The sequence below is a fragment of the Pelodiscus sinensis genome, chromosome 1 (genome assembly GCF_049634645.1).
Source record: "Pelodiscus sinensis isolate JC-2024 chromosome 1, ASM4963464v1, whole genome shotgun sequence".
NCBI classification, from domain to species: domain Eukaryota; kingdom Metazoa; phylum Chordata; order Testudines; family Trionychidae; genus Pelodiscus; species Pelodiscus sinensis.
In genome coordinates this window covers 208,744,847-208,764,337 of record NC_134711.1, presented here as the reverse complement: position 1 = coordinate 208,764,337, position 19,491 = coordinate 208,744,847, and the positions used below count along the sequence as shown (strand labels likewise).

The 19,491-nt window shown below is 45.7% G+C and overlaps 2 protein-coding genes and 1 long non-coding RNA gene across 12 annotated transcripts in view; 1 reads left to right on the top strand and 2 right to left on the bottom strand.

The window, feature by feature from the left end:
* MAP3K15 (mitogen-activated protein kinase kinase kinase 15) overlaps positions 1 to 2,980 on the bottom strand; it is a 158,495-nt gene extending 155,515 nt beyond the window's left edge. The window contains exon 1 of one of the 3 annotated variants that reach the window (XM_075913494.1): positions 1,639 to 2,980. In XM_075913494.1, the coding sequence (XP_075769609.1) occupies positions 1,639 to 1,951 (313 nt within the window). In that variant the 5' untranslated portion in view covers positions 1,952 to 2,980. The remainder of the gene's footprint in view (positions 1 to 1,638) is intronic. The other 2 variants (XM_075913486.1, XM_075913503.1) reach the window with 2 other exon arrangements.
* Positions 1,246 to 13,296, top strand: LOC142823146 (uncharacterized). Its single transcript, XR_012898459.1, has 3 exons — positions 1,246 to 1,392; positions 4,879 to 5,005; positions 8,405 to 13,296. It is a non-coding gene; the product is annotated as an uncharacterized LOC142823146 (long non-coding RNA).
* SH3KBP1 (SH3 domain containing kinase binding protein 1) overlaps positions 9,907 to 19,491 on the bottom strand; it is a 328,394-nt gene continuing 318,809 nt past the window's right edge. For 6 of the 8 annotated variants that reach the window (XM_075913595.1, XM_075913614.1, XM_075913630.1 and 3 more), the window contains one exon: positions 17,524 to 19,037. In XM_075913595.1, coding sequence (XP_075769710.1) covers positions 18,996 to 19,037 — 42 coding nt within the window. In that variant the 3' untranslated portion in view covers positions 17,524 to 18,995. Of the gene's footprint in view, positions 19,038 to 19,491 lie in introns of all 8 variants that reach the window. The other 2 variants (XM_075913646.1, XM_075913587.1) reach the window with 1 other exon arrangement.

The following is a 19,491-nucleotide window of genomic DNA, read 5'->3' as shown; positions in this document are numbered from 1 at the left end:
TATGTCCCATTACCAGCCCCATGCTAGTCCGACAGAATATGTTCCCAGACTGTGGTTCGTGGAGCATCTGTTATACTCTGCAGAGAGCTAGTTAGTCATATTTTGAGCTACTCTTTCCAGTTATTAAATCTCATTAAAAGGCAATTACAGGCACATTTTAAAAATAGTTCTAACATCCTTTTGCCAGGGAAGCAATAGCTGCCACAAGGATATTAGGGATCATGAAAGGTGTGGGTGGCTTGAGTTATGGAGAGAGGGAAGGTCTGCAAGATTATCAGAAGGGAGCTGTCCATGTGACAATCTCTGAAAGATTTACACAATAAAAAGGTCTAAAGTCGCCTATTATAGAAGAAATAAAAGAGCTCAACGGTACAGGGAGCCACTTTCTTCCATTCTTATCTTTGCCCCAGAATACCTTTAACACTCAGTCCCCTCCAGATAAAGCAAACTATTATCATGCTCACTCCACTCCCCTCCAACAGTCCCCCAAATCCTCCTCTTTCCATCCCGCCTCTTTTTTCATGCTCTTTAGCCAGCTCACCATAGATTCTCATGTTTTCATATATCCCTAAGGCAGGCTCACAGTTCCTGCCTCTTCTCATTTCAAGGGATGCAAGGGGACCATTACCTTCTACTGCCCATACAGCCTCCAGTAAGCCAGCAAGATGAAGACTAAGCGGAGCAAAGTCTGACTTGAAACCCCAAAGCCAAAACACCCTCGTTCTCAATATCAGAGGAGAGGGAGATACTAGGCCTCTAAGAAAACTAAGTAATTGCATGGGGACCCAAAGGGGGAAGCATCTGATTTATTTTCTTAATAGCAGCCATCCGGGTCAAACCAAAGGTCCACCTAAGCCAGTATCCTCTCTTCCAACAATGGATAGTGCCAGGTGCTTCAGAAGAAACAACAGAACAGATCCACACCCTGTCATCTAGTCCCCGCTTTTGGCAGTCAGAGGCTAGGGCCTGGTGAGTAACCTGAAGTCCATCAGGTTTCTCGGGGACCCACCAGAAATTTTGTTTCCTGTTGCCCATGTACAGGGTTGCCAGATTCTGCTGGTTTCTATTTGCGTAGTTATTTTTCCTACGGGCATTCCTAAAGTGACAAGCAGGAGCATATGAAGCGAGGGGTGTGCTGACTGCACACAACATTGACTGTGAGAGCCATCCCCTCCTTCTGCATCCAGTCCACGTGCTGCTAAGTTTCAATCAGCTTCCACTGCAATTCCTAGAGAGGGGAGTGCAAATCAGCAAAACTACCCTATTCCAGGGCACTGTCTTGGTTAGGACAGTCTTGCCACCCCGGGAGATGAAGGAGGGCCACTCACACTATGGTCGCCCCTCGCTGGGCTGGAGACACCCTCCACGGGGCTGCTGTCCTGATCGTTTTGAGTAAGACCATTCCTGTTAACGGAGACAGGCTCTTCCGAGCAGCGCCTGAGTATGTGCCGGGTCGGGCAGGGTTTTCAGGTTGCGGAACTAAGTCAGGGCAGTTAGTCCGGGGGCCCTGAACAAGGCTCCCCCCGCCCGACGCTGTTAGCGCCTCCCCTGCACCTCGGCGTCACTCTGCAGCCGCCGCCCCAGCGCCCCGCGCCAGGCACTGAGGGGCAAGCGGGCGCTGCTCTCCGCCCCGCTCACCTGCGTCGTAGAAGGCGTCCAGCACCTCCGTCTCCCCGAAGTCCAGCTCCCCGAAGTTGACCGTGGTGAGCTGGGCGCCCTGGGCCTCGCAGGCTCGCACCAGGCACTGCAGCGCCCCGGCCTCCGGGCTGCGCGCCCCCGCCCCGGCTTTCGGGCTGTCGTTCAGCACATACACGGCCCGCAGGGAGCGCTGGCGCGGGGCAGGGGCGCCGCCTTCCCCCGCCTCCGCCGCCGCCGCCTCGGCCCCAGGCTGCTGCTCCGCTTCCCCGCTGAGGGGCGGCTGCTCCGCCGCGGCGCCCCCGCCGTGCTCCATGCGGCCCGCCAGCTGCCCCGCGCTACATGGGGGCGCTGCCTCCTGCCGGGCCCGGGCAGCGCGCGCGTCTCGGGGCCCGGGAGGCGGAGGGGGGCGCGAGCTCCCAGGCAGGTGCGGGGCCGGGGGGGGGGGGGGAGGCTCAGCCCGAGCCCAGCGGCGGGACCAGAGTTGGGAAACTTCGCCGCTCCACGCGGAGGGGCCGGGGCGCCGCCAAGCTGGAGCTGCGGTGGCGGCTGCCCAAGGGGAGCGCCCCGACCTCTCGGCACCGGCCGGCTCGACGCCGCCTATTGCAATCGCTGCCCGCCCTGCCGCTGCCTCCCCGGGCGGAGTCTGCACGCTAAGACCAAGCGGGAGGGTCAACCAGCTGGGGCGGGGCGGGGCTCAGGGCACTGCCAGGGAGGAGGAGCTGCGGTGGGGAGCAGGGCCCGGGCGCTGCCAGGCAGGCAGGGGGCACAAGACTCAGCAGTGGCGGTGACACAGTGCGGGTGGGGGCGGAGGGGCTTTTTGCCGCCCCCCTCCCTGGGCAAGGGGGCCTGCTCTAGTCTCGTGCTGCGGGCCAAGGCCGGGTGCGTCCCCCTCAGCACGTGCCGCGATGCTCAAGGAGCTTGGGGTCCCCTCCCCGCCGTGGTCAGACACGATCCGAGGGGTTACAAGGCTCCGCGCTCGGGTCGGGGCTGCAGAGCGCTCAGCGCGATTCCCCGATTTGTCCGAGCGGCTGTTCCCACGGCCTGGCCCGGCCTCTGCCTTTCTCTTCCCGGGCAGGCGCCTTCTCGCCTTCCAGCGGGTTATCTTTCGGGAGGTTATTTATGTGTGTGGGAGCGCTTCATCATTGCCCTTCCTTCCCCTTGAGCAAATGGGCGGCACTGGCCTGTTTAGCTGGCATTTTAATAGCAAGTAAGCCCTGGAAATACTGATCGTTGGAATAACGTCAGCAGGACCGCGCAGCCTTCGCAGTGTAGCGCTTCCTGTTTTTATTGCAACATTTGTTTTTAATTGGGCCCTTTTTCATTTTTTAAATACACAAATTTATTTTTTGGGATCCAATGACTTCAAGGCTGTCTGGTTTCTTGGTTTGGTATCGAAACTTCTCCAGTTTCCTTTGATCTAGGACTGAGGATTGCCTTTGTAAAGTAGGGTGGGGTTTTTTTGGGAGGGGAGGGCGGGTTGCCTCTATCCAACATAGTATAATTCCACATGTTGCCACTTACACAGAGAACTTGGTTCCTAAGTCCACTACAGGTCAGTTTTCGTTAAGGGTGAAAGCACCCCAAAACTTTCAAAAATCCCACTAGTTACCTAATACCTTTAAAAATCTGGCCCAAAAAACATACTGCCTCTGTATATGAAATCCTTCTGAAAGATACATTTCCACTGTAAATTTAACTAAATATAGGTGTACACCCCTGCGCAAGATATGTTGTACCCAGGGGTTCAAAAATCATGAGATTTACAGACACAGGTCATGACAAAAATAAATATACTTGGTTTTTGCTTCTGCTTTTTTTTCCCCCTCAGTCTTTTGACATAACCACTTTATACATTTGACAGTATCCCTCCTATTGAAATCTTAGTTCTGTAAGTCCCCATCCTACAAACCCTGAAGTGAACAATTCACATTTCTATTACTTCTTTTGTTGCTTATATAAATATGGACTTTTTTCTACTGCATTGTTGATCCTTCGGTTGCATATTTTAATAGCCTTATACGTATGCTACTTTTTTATGACACTTTTTACTGATGTTCCTCATTCTGACAAGTTTCTTTTTCAGTACTACCAACAGCAAGGATATTTTATGATGAGGCACTCCTTTGAATCAGTTGCCTTTTGAGAAATAGAGCTTTTGTCTCTAGTCTGCTTCCCAATGGGGATAGCTAATGCATATTATCTGTCCTATGTTAAAAGTACACATTTTCTTAACACTAAAGGCACAGACTATAATGCAGACTCATGTTATATAAACCATTATTCTTCAGTTTTACGACTGATATTATGTGGCTAACACTGCTTCACCATCTCAGGTATGTCTGCATGCCTGCAGCCCCATTTGTGTGGCTGTCATGGGAAACCACTTACTGCATTTTAAACTCAATGAATTAACAGAGGCCTCCCTGTTTCCCTTATTCTTTTCCCCTATTAAGGGCATGTCTATATGGGGTGACTCAAAGTGTGAGGTTACTGCATACACATTACATTACAAGGGTTGCCAACTCTTCCAGCAAGGACGCCATTGCCCCATACCCGATATGGCATCTTAAATCCCTGTCTGGACACATTCAGAAGTAAAGTTGACCTTAGTTTAGACATTGTCAATCAAGGCAACCATAGAAGACTGCAGGAGTCCTAACACCAGGCCTGGGCAAAATGCGGCCCGCCAAGCCACCGAATCCAGCCCGTGGAGGCAGCAGGGAGCACCAGGCAGGCTCCCCTGCTTGCACACGGCTGCAGGGTTCCATTTCTGTTTTAAAACTGGAGGGGAGGGGGAAGTTTCAGGAACCACCTCACCCAAGGACAATCCCGTTGGCCAGTTTCTGGCCTGAAACCAGCTAATTTATATCAATCGTTGCAGGCAATTTTCGTAACAAATATCTATCTCTGGGAAAAGGACCTGGATAGACAAGTTAGCCCAGGGAACTGGGATGTTCGTCTGTAGCACAGAAAAAAAGAAAATGTCTTTATACTGTTTCAGTGGTACCTCATATCACTCAGGTTGAATGGGGATAAATGTTGGAGAAATTGTGGTAAAAGATTTTATGCATATATAGTAGGCATATCCTGGGAGTGTTGGGATGCAATTACAACTTGTTGGATAAATTTCCTGAGATTTCTAGATTTTTACAAAGTGTTTCCTGTCCCTCAGGGTCTCATTTATTAACCTGCTACATCTGTCCTCCAAAAGAGTTTAGTTAATTTAGCTCTTCCTTTTAGGATTGCTGTTGGGCTACTCTGCAGTGATTTTCACAAAAGCTTGTGTATTTGGATGTTTTTTCTCCTGGTTTTCTGGTAAGGAGAGAAAGATACATGGACAGCTGCTGATGAAGAAAAAAAGATGATGGTATGACCTTTGACACTACATTTCTATCCCACTCTCATGCACCCCACAATATGGGACAACCCAAAATAGGATAGCTAGCTGAATCTGAAAAGGAGAAAAAACCCAAGAACTCTAGACTCCCTCACAGAGACAGTACAGTAAACTTCCGATAATCCGGCACCTTTAGGACCCAGCGGGTGCCGGATTATCAGATATGCCGACTATCAGAAGGGGGGAATATGAGGGGTCTGGAGTGGGGTGGGAGGGGATGCCACCCCAGACCCCTCATAGCCCTTACGATAGTCCAGCTCTGCCCTAGGCGTTCCTGATTCAGCCGCTGCTGGTCAGTTTCAGCAGCAGCTGAATGGGGGATGCCTGCAATAGAGCAGCTGGGGTGCTGCCGGGTTGGTCCCGCAGCGCCGAGGGGCGGTGCTACAGCACCAACCCAGCAGCACTCCAGCTGCTGTTGGGGACGCCTGGGACAGAGCAGCTGGGGTACTGCCCAGTTGGTCCCGTAGCGCTGCCCCTCGGGGCTGCGGGACCAACCCAGCAGCACCCCAGCTGCTCTTGGGGATGCCTGGGGCAGAGCTGCTGGAGTGCTGCCGGGTTGGTCCCGCAGCGCCAAAGAACGGCGCTGCGGGACCAACCCAGCAGCACCCCAGCTGCTCTGCTCCCGGCTTCCCTGATTCAGCTGCTGGTCAGTTTCAGCAGCAGCTGAATGGGGGAAGCCTGTGTGGCTGCCCCAGCACTTCCAGGTTCCTGATGGTGCCGGACCATCAGGAGTCCCAGAGCATTGGATGCCGGACTAATGGAGTTTTACTGTACTATCCTGTCACAAGAGGACAGCTGACTGGCCTATTTTTCCACTTTCTCTTAGGAATTTTAAGGTCAATCCAGCAAGCCTACTCTTCCCATCCCTCAAAACTAGTTTTTCCAGGGGCGTAGCTGTGTAATTGCAGAACTCAGACACTCCTATGCTGGGTCCTGACACTTTCTAACTTTAAACATTCAGGTGTGTTACATTGGATTGCTCATCAAGGTGCTGGGGAACCTCAGTATATTGTATCTTGCTACCAACTTTTCTTTGAAGAGCTCAAAAAGACTCAGCTTCCCACCTTTTTCCCCCATTCTGTAAGCTAGTAGTAAAGATCTTGGATCTGGTGGAGGTGGGCATGACAGATGTTCCTTTACTCCTTTCAACCTTCTTTCAGCTAATTCACCAGCCTTAACTGATGGACTCCAGTCATTTTTTACTGTTAATTTATTGCTCTCTAAAGTTAACAAAGAATATCCATACTGGGTGGGTCAGAGCTAAGGTCCATCTAGCCCCGTATCCTGTTTTCCAACAATGGCCAATCCCAGATGCACCCCACAATATGCAAGGTTGGGAGTGAACAGAAACAGGTAATCATCATCCTGTCAATCATTTTCAGCCCATTCCTAGCCATTCCTGAGAACCACAAGTTTTCACCTGAAAGAAACAGCCCTTTAGAAATGTTACCATTGTTATAATATAGAATCTCTTAAAACTACAGTGTCCACCTTAAATTCATTCTCAGTTTGTTTTTTTTCTAAATCCGTGGCCACCAACCGGTAGATCGCGATCTACCGGTCGATCTCAGGGGCTCTAAGAGTCGCTCTTGAGCCCTCTCTGAACTGCGCGCCTGCACAGTACATTTAAATTTGATTTCCTCATTTGAGTAGCAGCTACTCACCGAGCAACAACACAGGTGAGTAGCTGCGCGGAATGGTGGGAGCTGGGAGGTAGGGAGGGCTGAAACTCCTGGGCCAGCTGGCTGTGGCTTTCAGCTGAAAGAGGCTGCCCCGCGCTCCAGCTGATCGGGCGGCTTCTCCTCTGTGCCTGCCCACGTGGAGTGTGGGGCACCCTGGCTGAGCGCCGTGGCCAGCTGGCCGGGCAGCCGCTTCTCTTTGCTCCAGCCCGGCTGCCCTGCGCTCAGCCCAGAGGGAGTGCGTAATGGAGGCTTCCCTCCATGGCTGGTGTAGGGAACTCTCTGCCCCCAACCTTGTTCCCTCTTCCCTGCCCTAAACCTGTCCCCTGCCCTCCTGCCCCCGTTCCCTCTCCCTTGCCCCCCCCGCCCTGCTGCAGAAACCTGCCCCCCAGCACTCTGCCTCCCCTCTGCAGAAACCAGTTCCCTCTGGCACCCTGTCCCCTACTGCAGAAACCTATCCCCCCGTCTTCCCCACTACAGAAACCTGTCCCCCTGCTCCCCTCTGCAGAAACCTGTCCCCCCAGCACCCTGCCCCCCCTGCTGCAGAAACCTGTCCTTCTGGCACCCTGCCCCCTCTCCCCTGCCCCCGCTGGCACCCTGTTCCCTGCCCCAGAACCCACCAGCATCCCTCCCCAGTACTGTGTCCCCTGCTCTCAGATGACTTTTCTATGGGTCAGTGACCCCTGACTCAAGGCAGGTTCCCTGCCATTCTCATAAATAAATACAATGCAGAAACTCTTTGTGTTTAACATAGTATTTTATTTAAAAATGAAGCCTGGCCAACAAACCCCCAATTGGGGCCAAGCCCCCATCTGGTCACAACCACTCCTGCATTCCCCCTTCCCCAGACCCTAGATCTGAGCCTGTCAAACACTGGAACCTCCTGCCGTGAGCCCCTCACATACCCCAACCCAAATTCCTGCACCCTCACATCCGCAAGCCTGTGGCTTGCTTAGTACCCCAATACTGCCTGGCCTGGAGCCTTCTCCCCGAGCCAGTGTCCTCTTCTCCTCCTCCTCCTGCATCCAGATTTCCTCCCAGAGCTTGCACCTCTCACCCCTTCCCACACCCAAATCCCTCATTCCCACCCCAGAGACTACACATCCTGTCTCAACACAGCAAGGGTCCAGCTAAACTGCAGGAGTTTTTCAGGATTCTGGAGATATCCCAGAAAAACTCTTCTGCATCCAGGGTTGCATTTGTTCTTCCGCTTTTTTAGTGGAAGAGCAAACATGATCTTTCAGTCACCCCTATATTCCTCTCTCCACAAGGAATAAGGGGGCTTCCAAAAAAAGGGTTTTTTTTTCCTGACATTTGGTCCCGTCTAGACAGGCCAAATGTTGGAAAAACCTCTTCCTACAAAAGAATTTAAAAAAAAAAGAAAAAAGCAGCAGTATAAGGATTGGGGATAGCAAGTGATGGAGAGGAGGAGAATAGAGGGGGCGGGGCTTCAAGGAAGGGGTGGAGCTTCAAGGAAGGGGCGGGGCAGTAGATCTTGGCTTGGTCTGTCATTTAAAAAGTGATCTTGGGTGTAAAATGGTTGGAGACCACTGTTCTAAATGATTGAAAGCCAGATAACTTATTTAGTACAGATCATATTAAGATGGCTGACACACATTTGTAGAACACTTGACCTACACACTAATCTTGATTTTCCATAAAACCATTACTCTTTATGCTTTACTTACAGCAAGAAGAAATGCAAGAAACACAACAGAAGATTTTGCTTTAATTATAGGCTCATGAATTGATTTTTTATTTTTATCAAGACAATATGTTAGAATAATACTTAATTGTCATGTCAACAGTTATTTTAGAAACTAATTCGATTATAATTTTAAAAATGGGCCTTACTGTATTTGAAAATGTAAAGAGAAAGTTACGTCTCATTAGATATTTCAGAACTGTTTTGTCAAGCTGTTTGCATTGCTTCCTAGCTTTGTCATTTTGTTAACAATTCATATAACTTATCTTAAGTGATATTTAGCTCTCCAACACGACTGAACTTGTGTGTACAACTGTCTTTGATTCAAGAGTAATCTTACTGTAGATGGGAAAGGAAGTCCAAGGACCATCTGCTGAAGGACTGTTTAAGCATTTTATCTTTACTAACCCCAACAGCTTGTAAATGCATATAGTTTTTGTAGCTATTTTACTAATTTGGCTGTAAACAGATTAAGTTGATGCAACCCCCTACTATGGACACTGTTATATTATTTATATATATATACACACACACACACACACACAGAATGTTTGTCTGTGAGTCCATTTACTCAAGAACTCCTCCTAAATGGTAAGAGCTAGAGCCACCGAATTTGGTAGGCAACTTCCCCTTCTAACTTAAAGCAAGGTAAGAGTTTAGTTGTGCAAAGACCACTGGAAGTCCCAGGAAAAGGACTGTTTTCCATAACATGCAAAGGGAGGGTATGCTGTTCTGAGGGATGCAATATGAGAGGGGGGCAGCCATACCACCAAGGGAGTGGCCAGCAGGATTGGGTTCCACCATCTTGCCTGCCAGCAGATCAGCTAAGTGGGGCCCTTGCTGGCCCCTGCATCCTGGGAGAAGCTGGGGAGGAGGGAGAGCTCCCTCCAGGCCAGGAGAGGAGAGAGAGCCCACCCCCACGCCAGGGGAGAAGGGAGAGCCCCCAGCTTGGGGAAGAGGAAGAAATGCCCTCCTGCCCCTGCCCTGACTTCTGCGCCGCCCACACTACCAGCCCCTTGCCCTGAAGGACCCAGACAACACCAGGTAAGTCTTCTAGTAGATATTTATTATATAGGACTGGAAAAGACCTCAAGAGATGATCTAGTCCTGCCCCCTGTACTAAGGCAGGACCAAGTATACGTAGACTTCACAGATTGTTGTCCAACCTTGTTTGTAAAAAACCTCCAGTGACAGGGATTCCTTAGATACCTATTCCAGTGCTTAACTATCCTTATAAGTTAGAAAGTTCTAACCTATCTAACCTAAATCTCCCTTGCTGCAGATTAAGATAATTCTTGTCCCACATTCAGTGAAAATGGAGAATAATTGATTGTTATCCTCTTTATAACAGCTGTTAACATATTTGAAGACTGTCACCAGGTCCCTTTGCTCAAGACTAAACATACCCACGATGGTAGTGGCGTTTTTTTAAACCTTGCCTCACAAATAAAAAGTTTTCTAAACCTTTTATCATTTGTGTAGCTCTTCTCTCCCTAGTTTGTCCACATCTTTCTTAAAAAGTGTGGTGCCCCAAACTGGACATAGTACTCCAGCTGAGGATGCTTATATTCTGTGTCTTACATACCGCACTGTTGATAATAAACCCCATTCTTATATTCTCCTTGCCTGCAGCTGCATAACGTTGTTGGCTCATATTCAATTTGTGGTCCAGTATAAACTTAGGTCATATTCTGCATTACTACTGTCTGGCTAGTTATTCCCCATTCTGTGGTTATGCATTTGATTTTTCTTGAAGTGCCACACTTTGTACTTGCCTTTATTAATTTCATCCTGTTTATTTCAGATTAATTCTCCAATTCATCATGGCCATTTTGAATTCTATTTTTGTCCTTCAAAGTGCTTGCATCCCCTTCCAACTAGGTGTCATCCACAAATGTAGAACCACACTCTCCACTCTGTTATCCATGTCATTAATAAAAATATTGAATAGTATTGGACTCTGCACTGACCCCTGGAAGACTAGTGTGTCTAAGAGAATGTCATGTGGGACTGTGTCAAAAAGCTTATTAAAATGTTTTCCTGCAGCCACTGGACCTGTTCTCTTAAAGGAGGAAATTATGTTGGTTGTGCTTAATTTTTCTTGACAAACTCATATTTCCTATTCATTATTACCCTATTATCCTCTTAAGTGCTTACAAATTGATTGTTCAATAATTTGTTATAGTAACAATTTCAGGTATTGAAGTTAGACTGAATGGTCTATAATTTCTGGGTCCTCTTTCCCATTTTTAAAGATAGGTACTATGTCCTTCTCCAGACCTCTGAGATCTCACTCATCATCTGCAAGTTCCTGAAGGTAATCACTAATGGTTCTGAGATTGCTTCAGCTAGTTCCTTACATATGGTAGGGTGAATTTAATCTGGTCTTGTCGACTGCAATAAATCTTTGTTCTTTTACTTGTTCTTTCTCTATTCTGGCTTCTGTTCCTTCCCCCTTGTTGTCAAAATTAATTGTTAAGCACTTAGTCACAGTTAACCTTTTTAGCTAAGAGTGAAGCTGGCAGCTCTTGGCACCTTCATGCTGCTGCTCCAGGCCCAACCAGGTTGCTGCTGCGGCAGTGGCTCCCAACATCACTGGACCGTCACCACCGCTACTGTGACTCCCAGCCCTGCCAGGCAGTCACCCACTGGGTGTCCCAGCCTTGCTGGGCAGCCCCACAACCATGCACTCCAAAAAATGAGGAGTAACGTTAGTTCCAACCAAGGGGCTTGATTCGAACTAACGCGTCCCGAAATGCACTTCCTGGTTTGAATCAGCTGGCGATCGGAATAGCGCACAGGCGAGATTATGCTAATGAAGCATAGGATATTTAAATCCCCGCTTCATTAGCAATTTTGGTCGCCTACATTTGCATCCCTAGTTTGAGCTAATGTAGACGTACTCTTAGTTTTCACTTTCATCTGACTCCTTAAGCCAAGGTGATATCTTGCCATACTTTGTCTTTCCTAAGCAGTGGAATAGTTTGCTTTTGTGCCCTTAATAATGTCCCTTTGAAAAATGGCCAACTCTCTTCAGTTTTTTTCCTTAGTCTTGCTTTCCATGGGACCTCACCTACCAGCTCTCTGAGTTTACTAAAATCTGCCTTCCTGAAATCCATTGTCTCTATTTTGCTGTTCTTTTTTCTTCCATTCCTTAGAATCATAAACTCTATTTCACGATCACTTTCATCCAAGCTGCCTTCTATTGTCAAATTTTCAACCAGTTCCTATTTGTTAAAATCAAATCTAGAACAGCTTTCCCTCAGTAGCTCTCTCAACCTTCTGAAATAACAAATTGTCTCCAAGAATTTGCTGAATAATCTGTGCCATGCTGTGTTAGTTTCCTGAAATATGTCTGGATAGTTGAAGTCCCCCATCACCAGGAAATCCTGCTCTTTGGATGCTTTTGTTAGTTGTTTAAAAAAAAGCCTCATCCACCTCTTCTGCCTAAGAAGGTGGTCTGTAGTAGACCCCCAGCATGACATCACCCTTAGACTCTCAACAAGCCTGTCCCCTATGTCCATCTCAACCTCAGTTCAAGTGTATACATTTTTGATGTAAGCCGGGGCTGAATTACTGCTTGCTAGCAGCCAGCTAAAAGGAGAGAGCTGCCCTGGGGGTGGGGGTGCTCACTCCAATTGTTTAGCTCTGCAAGATTAACTGTTAACATGTAAATACAGCTCATGTCAGGAGCGGGAGGGAATACGAGGTGTGGCTATGTAAATCCAATTCAGCCAGGGCTGATAAGAGGATCAGTGTTGGAATGGAATGTGGTGTATTGTAAATAATTTGGGGCTGTTGTGGGGGGTCATAAATAATGCTACCCTTAAATGTGGGAACTGTAAAATATGACACCAGTGCTTGCAGGAGAAACACCATCATTGTAAGAGGTCTCAGAGGAACAAACCTCCCCCCTGCCAGAGTTGAGTGAACTGAGTTGGGGGGGGGGGGAAGGACTTGAGTCAGCCTGCTTCATGCCTGCCAGATGTGAGCTGTAAGACTGGCTCAACCTGCCCCTTTCCCCCTGGTTTTAAAGACAGACCTAAAGCAGACTCCATGTGGAAACTGGAATCTTTGGCCAGCCTAGGTGGTGGCTCAAGAGTTGAAATCACTGGTTTGGCCAGGAGCCAGACCCATTGCAGCCAGTGGAGTGGCTGGCGGGAATGACCAGCAGGAGCAGCACAAAGGTGGCATAGCCTCAGGCTCAAGGAGTGGAGTTATCAGGATGATGTGTCAGGGTCTGCACTGACTAGACAGAGCTGTAAGTGGGACGTTTGACGTGGGGTACGGAGAAAGTTTGGGTAAATGAATGGAACCCGTACCTTGTTGGAACTGGTGAGCCTGAGAGGCAAAAGACATTGTTCAGTCCTTTTGAGCTGGGACAGTTACTCATGGGGGAGGGGGCTACAAACTCTGTTTGTGGTATTTTCCCAAGTTAATACCATACGACTTCTCTTCTTCATTAAAAGTTTCTTTTCTACATTTAGACTCTGTGCTTGCAAGTAGGGAAGCTTTGCCTCTCAGAGGCGCACAGGGGTGTGTGAATTTCCCAGGCTACTGGGTGGGGGCTCGAGCCAGTTCTGTGTGAGAGGGACCCCTAGATATTGAACCCAGCCCTGGTTGTTGCTGGGCCTACCCAGCGGAAGGGTTACATTAATATATAAGGCAACAGCTCCTCTCTTTTTCCCCTGCCTATCCATCCTGAGCAAGCTGTACCCTTCTATACCAATATTCTATTCATGTGTATTATCCCACCAAGTCTCTGTGATACTGACTCATAGTTGTATTTATTTACTAGCACTTCAGGTTCTTCCTGCTTATTTACCATACTTCTTGCATTTATATACAGGCATCTAAGATACTGATTTGATTTTGTCCCCCAGTTCTGTCTTGTCCCTCCTTTATCTCAGCTATTATAGTCTGTGCTATAGCCCGGGCTTTGGTCATTTTCCCCATCGAACTTTGTTTAAAATCCTCCTCACTAGATTAGCCAGTCTGTCCTCAAATATGCTCTTCCCCTTCCTCGAGAAGTGGATCCCATCCCTACTTAGCAGTCTTTCTTGGAACAGCGTCCCGTGGTCAAGGAAGCCAAAACCTTCCTGGAGATATCATCTTTGCAGCCAGGCATTCACCTGTAGAATGCACCTGTCTCTGCCTGGGCCCCTACCTTTGACAGGAAGGACTGAAGAGAACACCACCTGCGCTCCAGTCTCCTTCACCCGTACTCCCAGAGCCCTGTCGTCACTCTTGTGATCTTGTAACTACTGTGCTGCAAAGACAGACATTTTCTCACTTTAGAAAAGCGTATGCTTAAGGGACTCTCCTCCACAGACACACAATTCATGGGCATGCAAGACACCAGTATTTCATATTTACCCACTTATTGCAGAGATCTTCCCTTTCAGAATCTGTGTGGATATGGGCCTGTTGCTGATTTATGGCTTTACATAGCACTAATCAGTAAGGTTTGTGTGCACTCAGGCCCAGTCAGTCAGACGTCAGTAAAGTGGCATTGCAGCTACCCGAGGCAATGGAAAGGAAATGTACCTTATGCTTTCTTGTCTTCTTTTCTGAGTGGAGGGTGTTGGAATCCCCTTGCTTTCAGAGGATGCCTTCTCAAGCAGCAGCTTACATTCAAACCCCTGAAGAGAGAGGGAGAGAGAGAGATGACAGGTGTGTGGAAAGGTGAAGGGGACTGATTGCAGGAAGGAAATGTATGAAAATGCAGTGGCTTATAAAGTTAAGTCTCCAATGCTCAGACTTGTTCAGTTCATGAGTCATGCCACTGCTCCCAAGCAGAAACAGATTTCTCATTAGTATCTTTAGCTACCAGTAACTAAAAATGAATATGGTGATTCCATGCACTTCATGGAATTCAAAACAATCTCTTAAGTGGCCTGGTTTCCTCTTCTTGCTGAACAATAATAGATGACAGTTCCCATTGTGTACCGCTAACCTCAAAGTGCTTGACACCTCACTCCCCAAAAAATCATGAAATGATTTCTTGTTGATTATACTGTGGTTTTGACTGTCTTGATTTTTGAATCTCCTTATCTTCAGTGTGGTAACTGCAGCACTGCTAGCTCTCAAACCCTCCACCACATTTCTCCCTCTCCCCACCTATGTTGCTTTCTCCATGGGTTATTCCCTTCAACTCCCTACACACAACCGGGCCGGTGTTGCAGGGATAGAGTGGGAGAAGGGAAAGGAACAGAACTGCCTTTCTCTTGCTGCACTTTGTTCCCTCCTGTGAGAATGCTACTTGCTGCTTCCTCTCTCCCCACTCCTCCCAAAAATAATCTCCTGGTTTCTGCAGGGGGGCGGGGGGGGGGTTGGCAACACCACCCATGTCCCAAACATAGTGCGACACATCTGCAGAATCAAAACAAATAGTAGATGCTTATAAAGCAAATAAGCCCTGATATATATAGAAAGGTGGCTTATGCTTTATATTTAGATTACATTCATAAATCATTTATAATGTTTAGATGTTACAAGCATGTTACAGATCTCAGTAGCATGCATTACAGATCGTTTCAAGCACATCTATGGAAATGTTACATGTGTAACCGAATAATTGTGTAATTGCACAAAACATTATTGGTTACGCGACTATTTGATAGTCCCCAGGGGTGAGACCGTCAGCCAGTGCATTCCCAGCCCCACAGCCAGGGAGCCCCCTGCCACGCTGCACTGCTGCCTCTCTATCAGAGGCAGCAGTGTGGGGTGGCAAGCAGGAGCTAGTCTGCAAAGGGAGGTGGTTTAAAAACCAGCTCCCATGCAGACCAGCTTCCGTTTGCCACTCTGCACTGATGCCTCGGATACAGAGGGAACAGCACAGGATGGCTGTAGACAGGGGCTGCCTCCCCTGACTCCCTATGCTGCTGCCTCATATAGAGGCAGCAGCATGGGGGAAGTTGGGAGGTGACTCTGTGGAGCCAGTGCTGGGGGGAGCTGGTTTTTAAGTCAGCTCCCACCAGCACTGGATTCTGCCTCCCCACCGCCTCTGTTGGAGGCAGCAAGAAGGGGGCAGGTGGGTCCATGGAGCCAGCATGCACAGAGAGCTGGCTTAAAAGCCAGCTCCCCATGTGTATTGGCTCCCACCTGCCCCCTTCAAACTCCATGGTGCTGCCTCTCAGAGGCAGAGCGGGGATGGGGGGAACTGTCAAGTAGATCTGGTGCTCACCGGCACTTGCTGCTTCTGATGCAGAGGCAGTAAGGTGAGGCGGGAGTGGGGAATGCATGTAAATCAACAGGATTAACCAATAAAGCCAGTCATATCGGTTAATTGTGTCATCGTCTACACATTGACATCTCTAAGGTCTATAAGCAACTAACAGTTGTTTTATAACTCATTTATAAGTGGAACATGAATAAAAAGGCTGACCAAAAAAGTGAAATTCCTCTACTAGAGTTTAATCCCTGCTTTGAATTTTTTTTTTTATTTTATGGGTTCCATTTTTATTCAACATTTATTCTTCTATCAATGCTAACAAAAAATATAAGACATCTAGCAGAGACTAGGCCCTATCATTGGTGATTTTATAAAAGCATAATTTTGAAGGATTTTTCATATTTCCTACCAGTTGCATAAATACAAAATGAATAAAACATATTTAACAAAATGCATTTGCTAAAATAATATGTAAATTGTGGGGCTCTATTTTATTATGGATTTGCCACCTGAGGTATACATAATTTCTTTCACTCAATTATATAAAGCATTACCATACACAACATAGGCAAAACATCAATGAATAAAATTATACGTAATATGGTGGCCCAAATACAAGTGATTATAGAAAGAAAAAGCAATTGAACTATTAATAACTCCAAGGCATAAAAGTGACGCTTAACAGCAATTTTCACATGAAAGAAATTAAATCACAAAACTTCACGTTTGCACCCAGAATGCTTATTTGTGTGTGCAGGTTAATGGAAATTAATTTTAAATAACTCTTCAAACACATTTTATCATTATGACTTCGCAGCTCCCAAACATTTTTTTTATTTCTTTGAATATAAAAATGATCCTTTCTATAAGCAGCAGTTAATATCCACAGGTCTTTATGAATCATTCATTTTTAAAGGGGGATTTCATGTTCTTTGTAAAATTTTTCTATTAATCATGAAATGCAGAAAGAACAACTTGTTTTTCCCAGAAATCGTCTTCCCTGAACAATTAAGTTTTGAACAAAATATTTTAATAAAATCTCATTTAATCTTCTTTTGCAAAGTATGATATGTTGGACTCTTAAGTACAGTCTTATAAAATAAGTTAATTTCTTAACAGAAGAAAAATATAGATGATATCTAATTTCAGGCAAGTCCATACTGAGTTCAGACAGGTTTTTACAAAAGCAACATTTTAGAGTTGCCTCTTACAATTCAAGGTCCAGTCCAGGAAACAATAATTTATCACTAATCCCATAGCTCTTTTCCCCAGGGGTAAAGTTAGGAATCTACTGCATTATGAAACTGGTTAATTATGTATAATAGTTTCAAATACAGACAGTCAGAACCCCAGCAGAATCTTATGGGATACATCCTATGTCCTCCTACTTTCCCAAACTTGTTGTTAGCCTCATAAATGATACAAAAATTAATAAACTAGTAATCTTTGTTGCTGGAAAACCAGGATGGGACTATACATTTTATTTTTAAAAAATCACAATGCAGTTGTTTAAAAACATTAAATAAAAAACATCTCTGTGACAAAATACACAATTAGTGCTTTTGTTCCAGTTACAACTAAGAAAACACCATAATTTAAATCAAAGATGGTAAATAATCTCAGTCACCTTCATTCCATACAAAGCATAAAGCAAAGGAAATCAATCCAAGGGTAAAGTTCTGTAATGCCATGCAGAACACTCGGGTGAGAATCCTTCAGGTAACACGTGTGTACTGGGATGTTTGTGTGTGTTTAAACAGACATAAAAGAATTCCCCATATAACTAAATGAGGACCCTTTCAGAGTTTATGAATGGCTCTGACAGATTGTGAAATAAGACTCATTCACCCTTAGCAGGAAGAATAGTAAATATGAGTAGGAACTTCAGGGTGATATCAATTAATAACACTTGATATGATGAATAAATAGATCCTTTGTGAGGTTTTATTGCTCCCTAATACTAACATTATCAATCACTCATTCCACAAGCTGGGCAAAAATACCCATAGTTAGCTGGTTCAGTTAACTCAATAAACAATAGTGGGCATTAGAGAAACATATTAAAACCACTCTCACAGGCTAAATGAAACCTGCTACCATTTAAATATGAAGCCAGAACAGTCTTATAATACTTTGTTTTAAGATTCTAATAACAGGAAAGAAACAGGATACTTTCAAAGGCTGAAATGTTTCATTATAAACACCCTCTCCCTCATACACAGATGAAGTAAACATGATTTCCATAAAACCAGGAAAGGAAGAACAGTTGCTAAAATGTATTATAAAGAAATCCTTCTATTTCATCTATATTAAAAAGCTTACAACAGAATGTGGCAAATGACATCACATAAATATCAAACTTCAACAACATCACACAACAAAAAGAACCTCGTGCATGAAATAATACAACCTTCTAACTGATGATTTTTAGTGAATTTTATTTATTTTTGCTTTAGTAATGCATATTGTGTTCACTCAAAGTGTGCAATAATGGGATCGGAGGCAGGTGTTTAACTTTTCTAATGAAAATCAAACAGAGATGAATTTTCTAGCTGAATGAAAGTCCTACTAAAGAGGAAAGCTAAAAAGCCACAGCTGGTAAGCCAAAGCTGCTCCCAACCTTATCCTTCCTTACCACACAACTGGCTACATTGACTGAGCAGCTATTTGTTAAAAGAGTGACCTCTAGCGGACTTAAGTGATGGGGTGTCATCATGGCAGCTACATTATTGAGATCTGGTTTGCAACCAGCTCTAATCAGTGGGTGGCAATAAGAAGGCACAAATCATTTAAAGACAAGATTTTCTATCTTTTTCTTTTAAATATGCCATTCTACACAAACTTAAATTTATCTTGTAGATTATTTTTGGACACAAAATTGCATATGTAATAGAATTTAAAACATAACACAAAAAATAGGCTGTTCTACCTGAAGCAAAATAATCCCCTACCCCCCAAACAGCAACATTCATTCCTGGCTATATGCAGTACAAATATTTTAGGAATCTGTGACAAAAGACAATTAAAAAAAAGTCAAAATCATAAAGCTTGTAAACGAATAATCTGTAATACATTTTATTTATGGAAAAATATCATCAAAATAGTACCACTATGGACTAAACTGCCTGAGTTTTCATTTCATTTGTGATCTTGTAAGTAGAGACTTTAGCACAATAAGATCAATTTCAGTCACAACCAGTGCCATACAGCGACTGCATCCCATGGAATATTTTCGTCTTCATTGGAATTTGTGCTGTGCTATCAAAAACTCTTGTGCTGATTCCTTCAAACAAAGGGATATTGAGGCAATTCTTAAATCATTTGGCACAAAGTTATTTTGGCTGGGGCATAAATTTGAGTCTCAGTCAGGATGAATAACGTAACATTCCACCTATCAAGCGTTCATTTTGATTGAAGGGCTTTCTTTATGTCGTTAACTTCCATCTGCAAAGAAAAATCTGATTAGAAGGTTTATTAGTGTGTCTTATCAAATTCAAGCATTGTGCCAGCAGTAAATTCAGTTGAACATAGCATCTTATCTCAGGGTGCTTGAAAGTAAAGGTTTCCCTGTTATCCCCTTGTTATTCCCATCAGCAAATGCCTCACACATTCAGATGACTCTCATTCTTGCTAAAGGAACTGGAAATGGCTCCCTTCTTCCAGAGCCAGGCAGAGATAGTTACTGGAACATGTCATGAACTGACTACCTCAGATTCTTCTCCATCGCGTGGAGACTGAACCTTTATATCACTCCAAGCCTAACACTGTGTCTGCACTACCATAAAGTCAACCATGTAAGGTTTACCATTACTCCTTCCTTGTGAAAAGAAAGAGTACCGAAACTGACTAACAGCCTTTACACTCACTGGAACGGGTGGGGTGGTATGAATTCATTGTT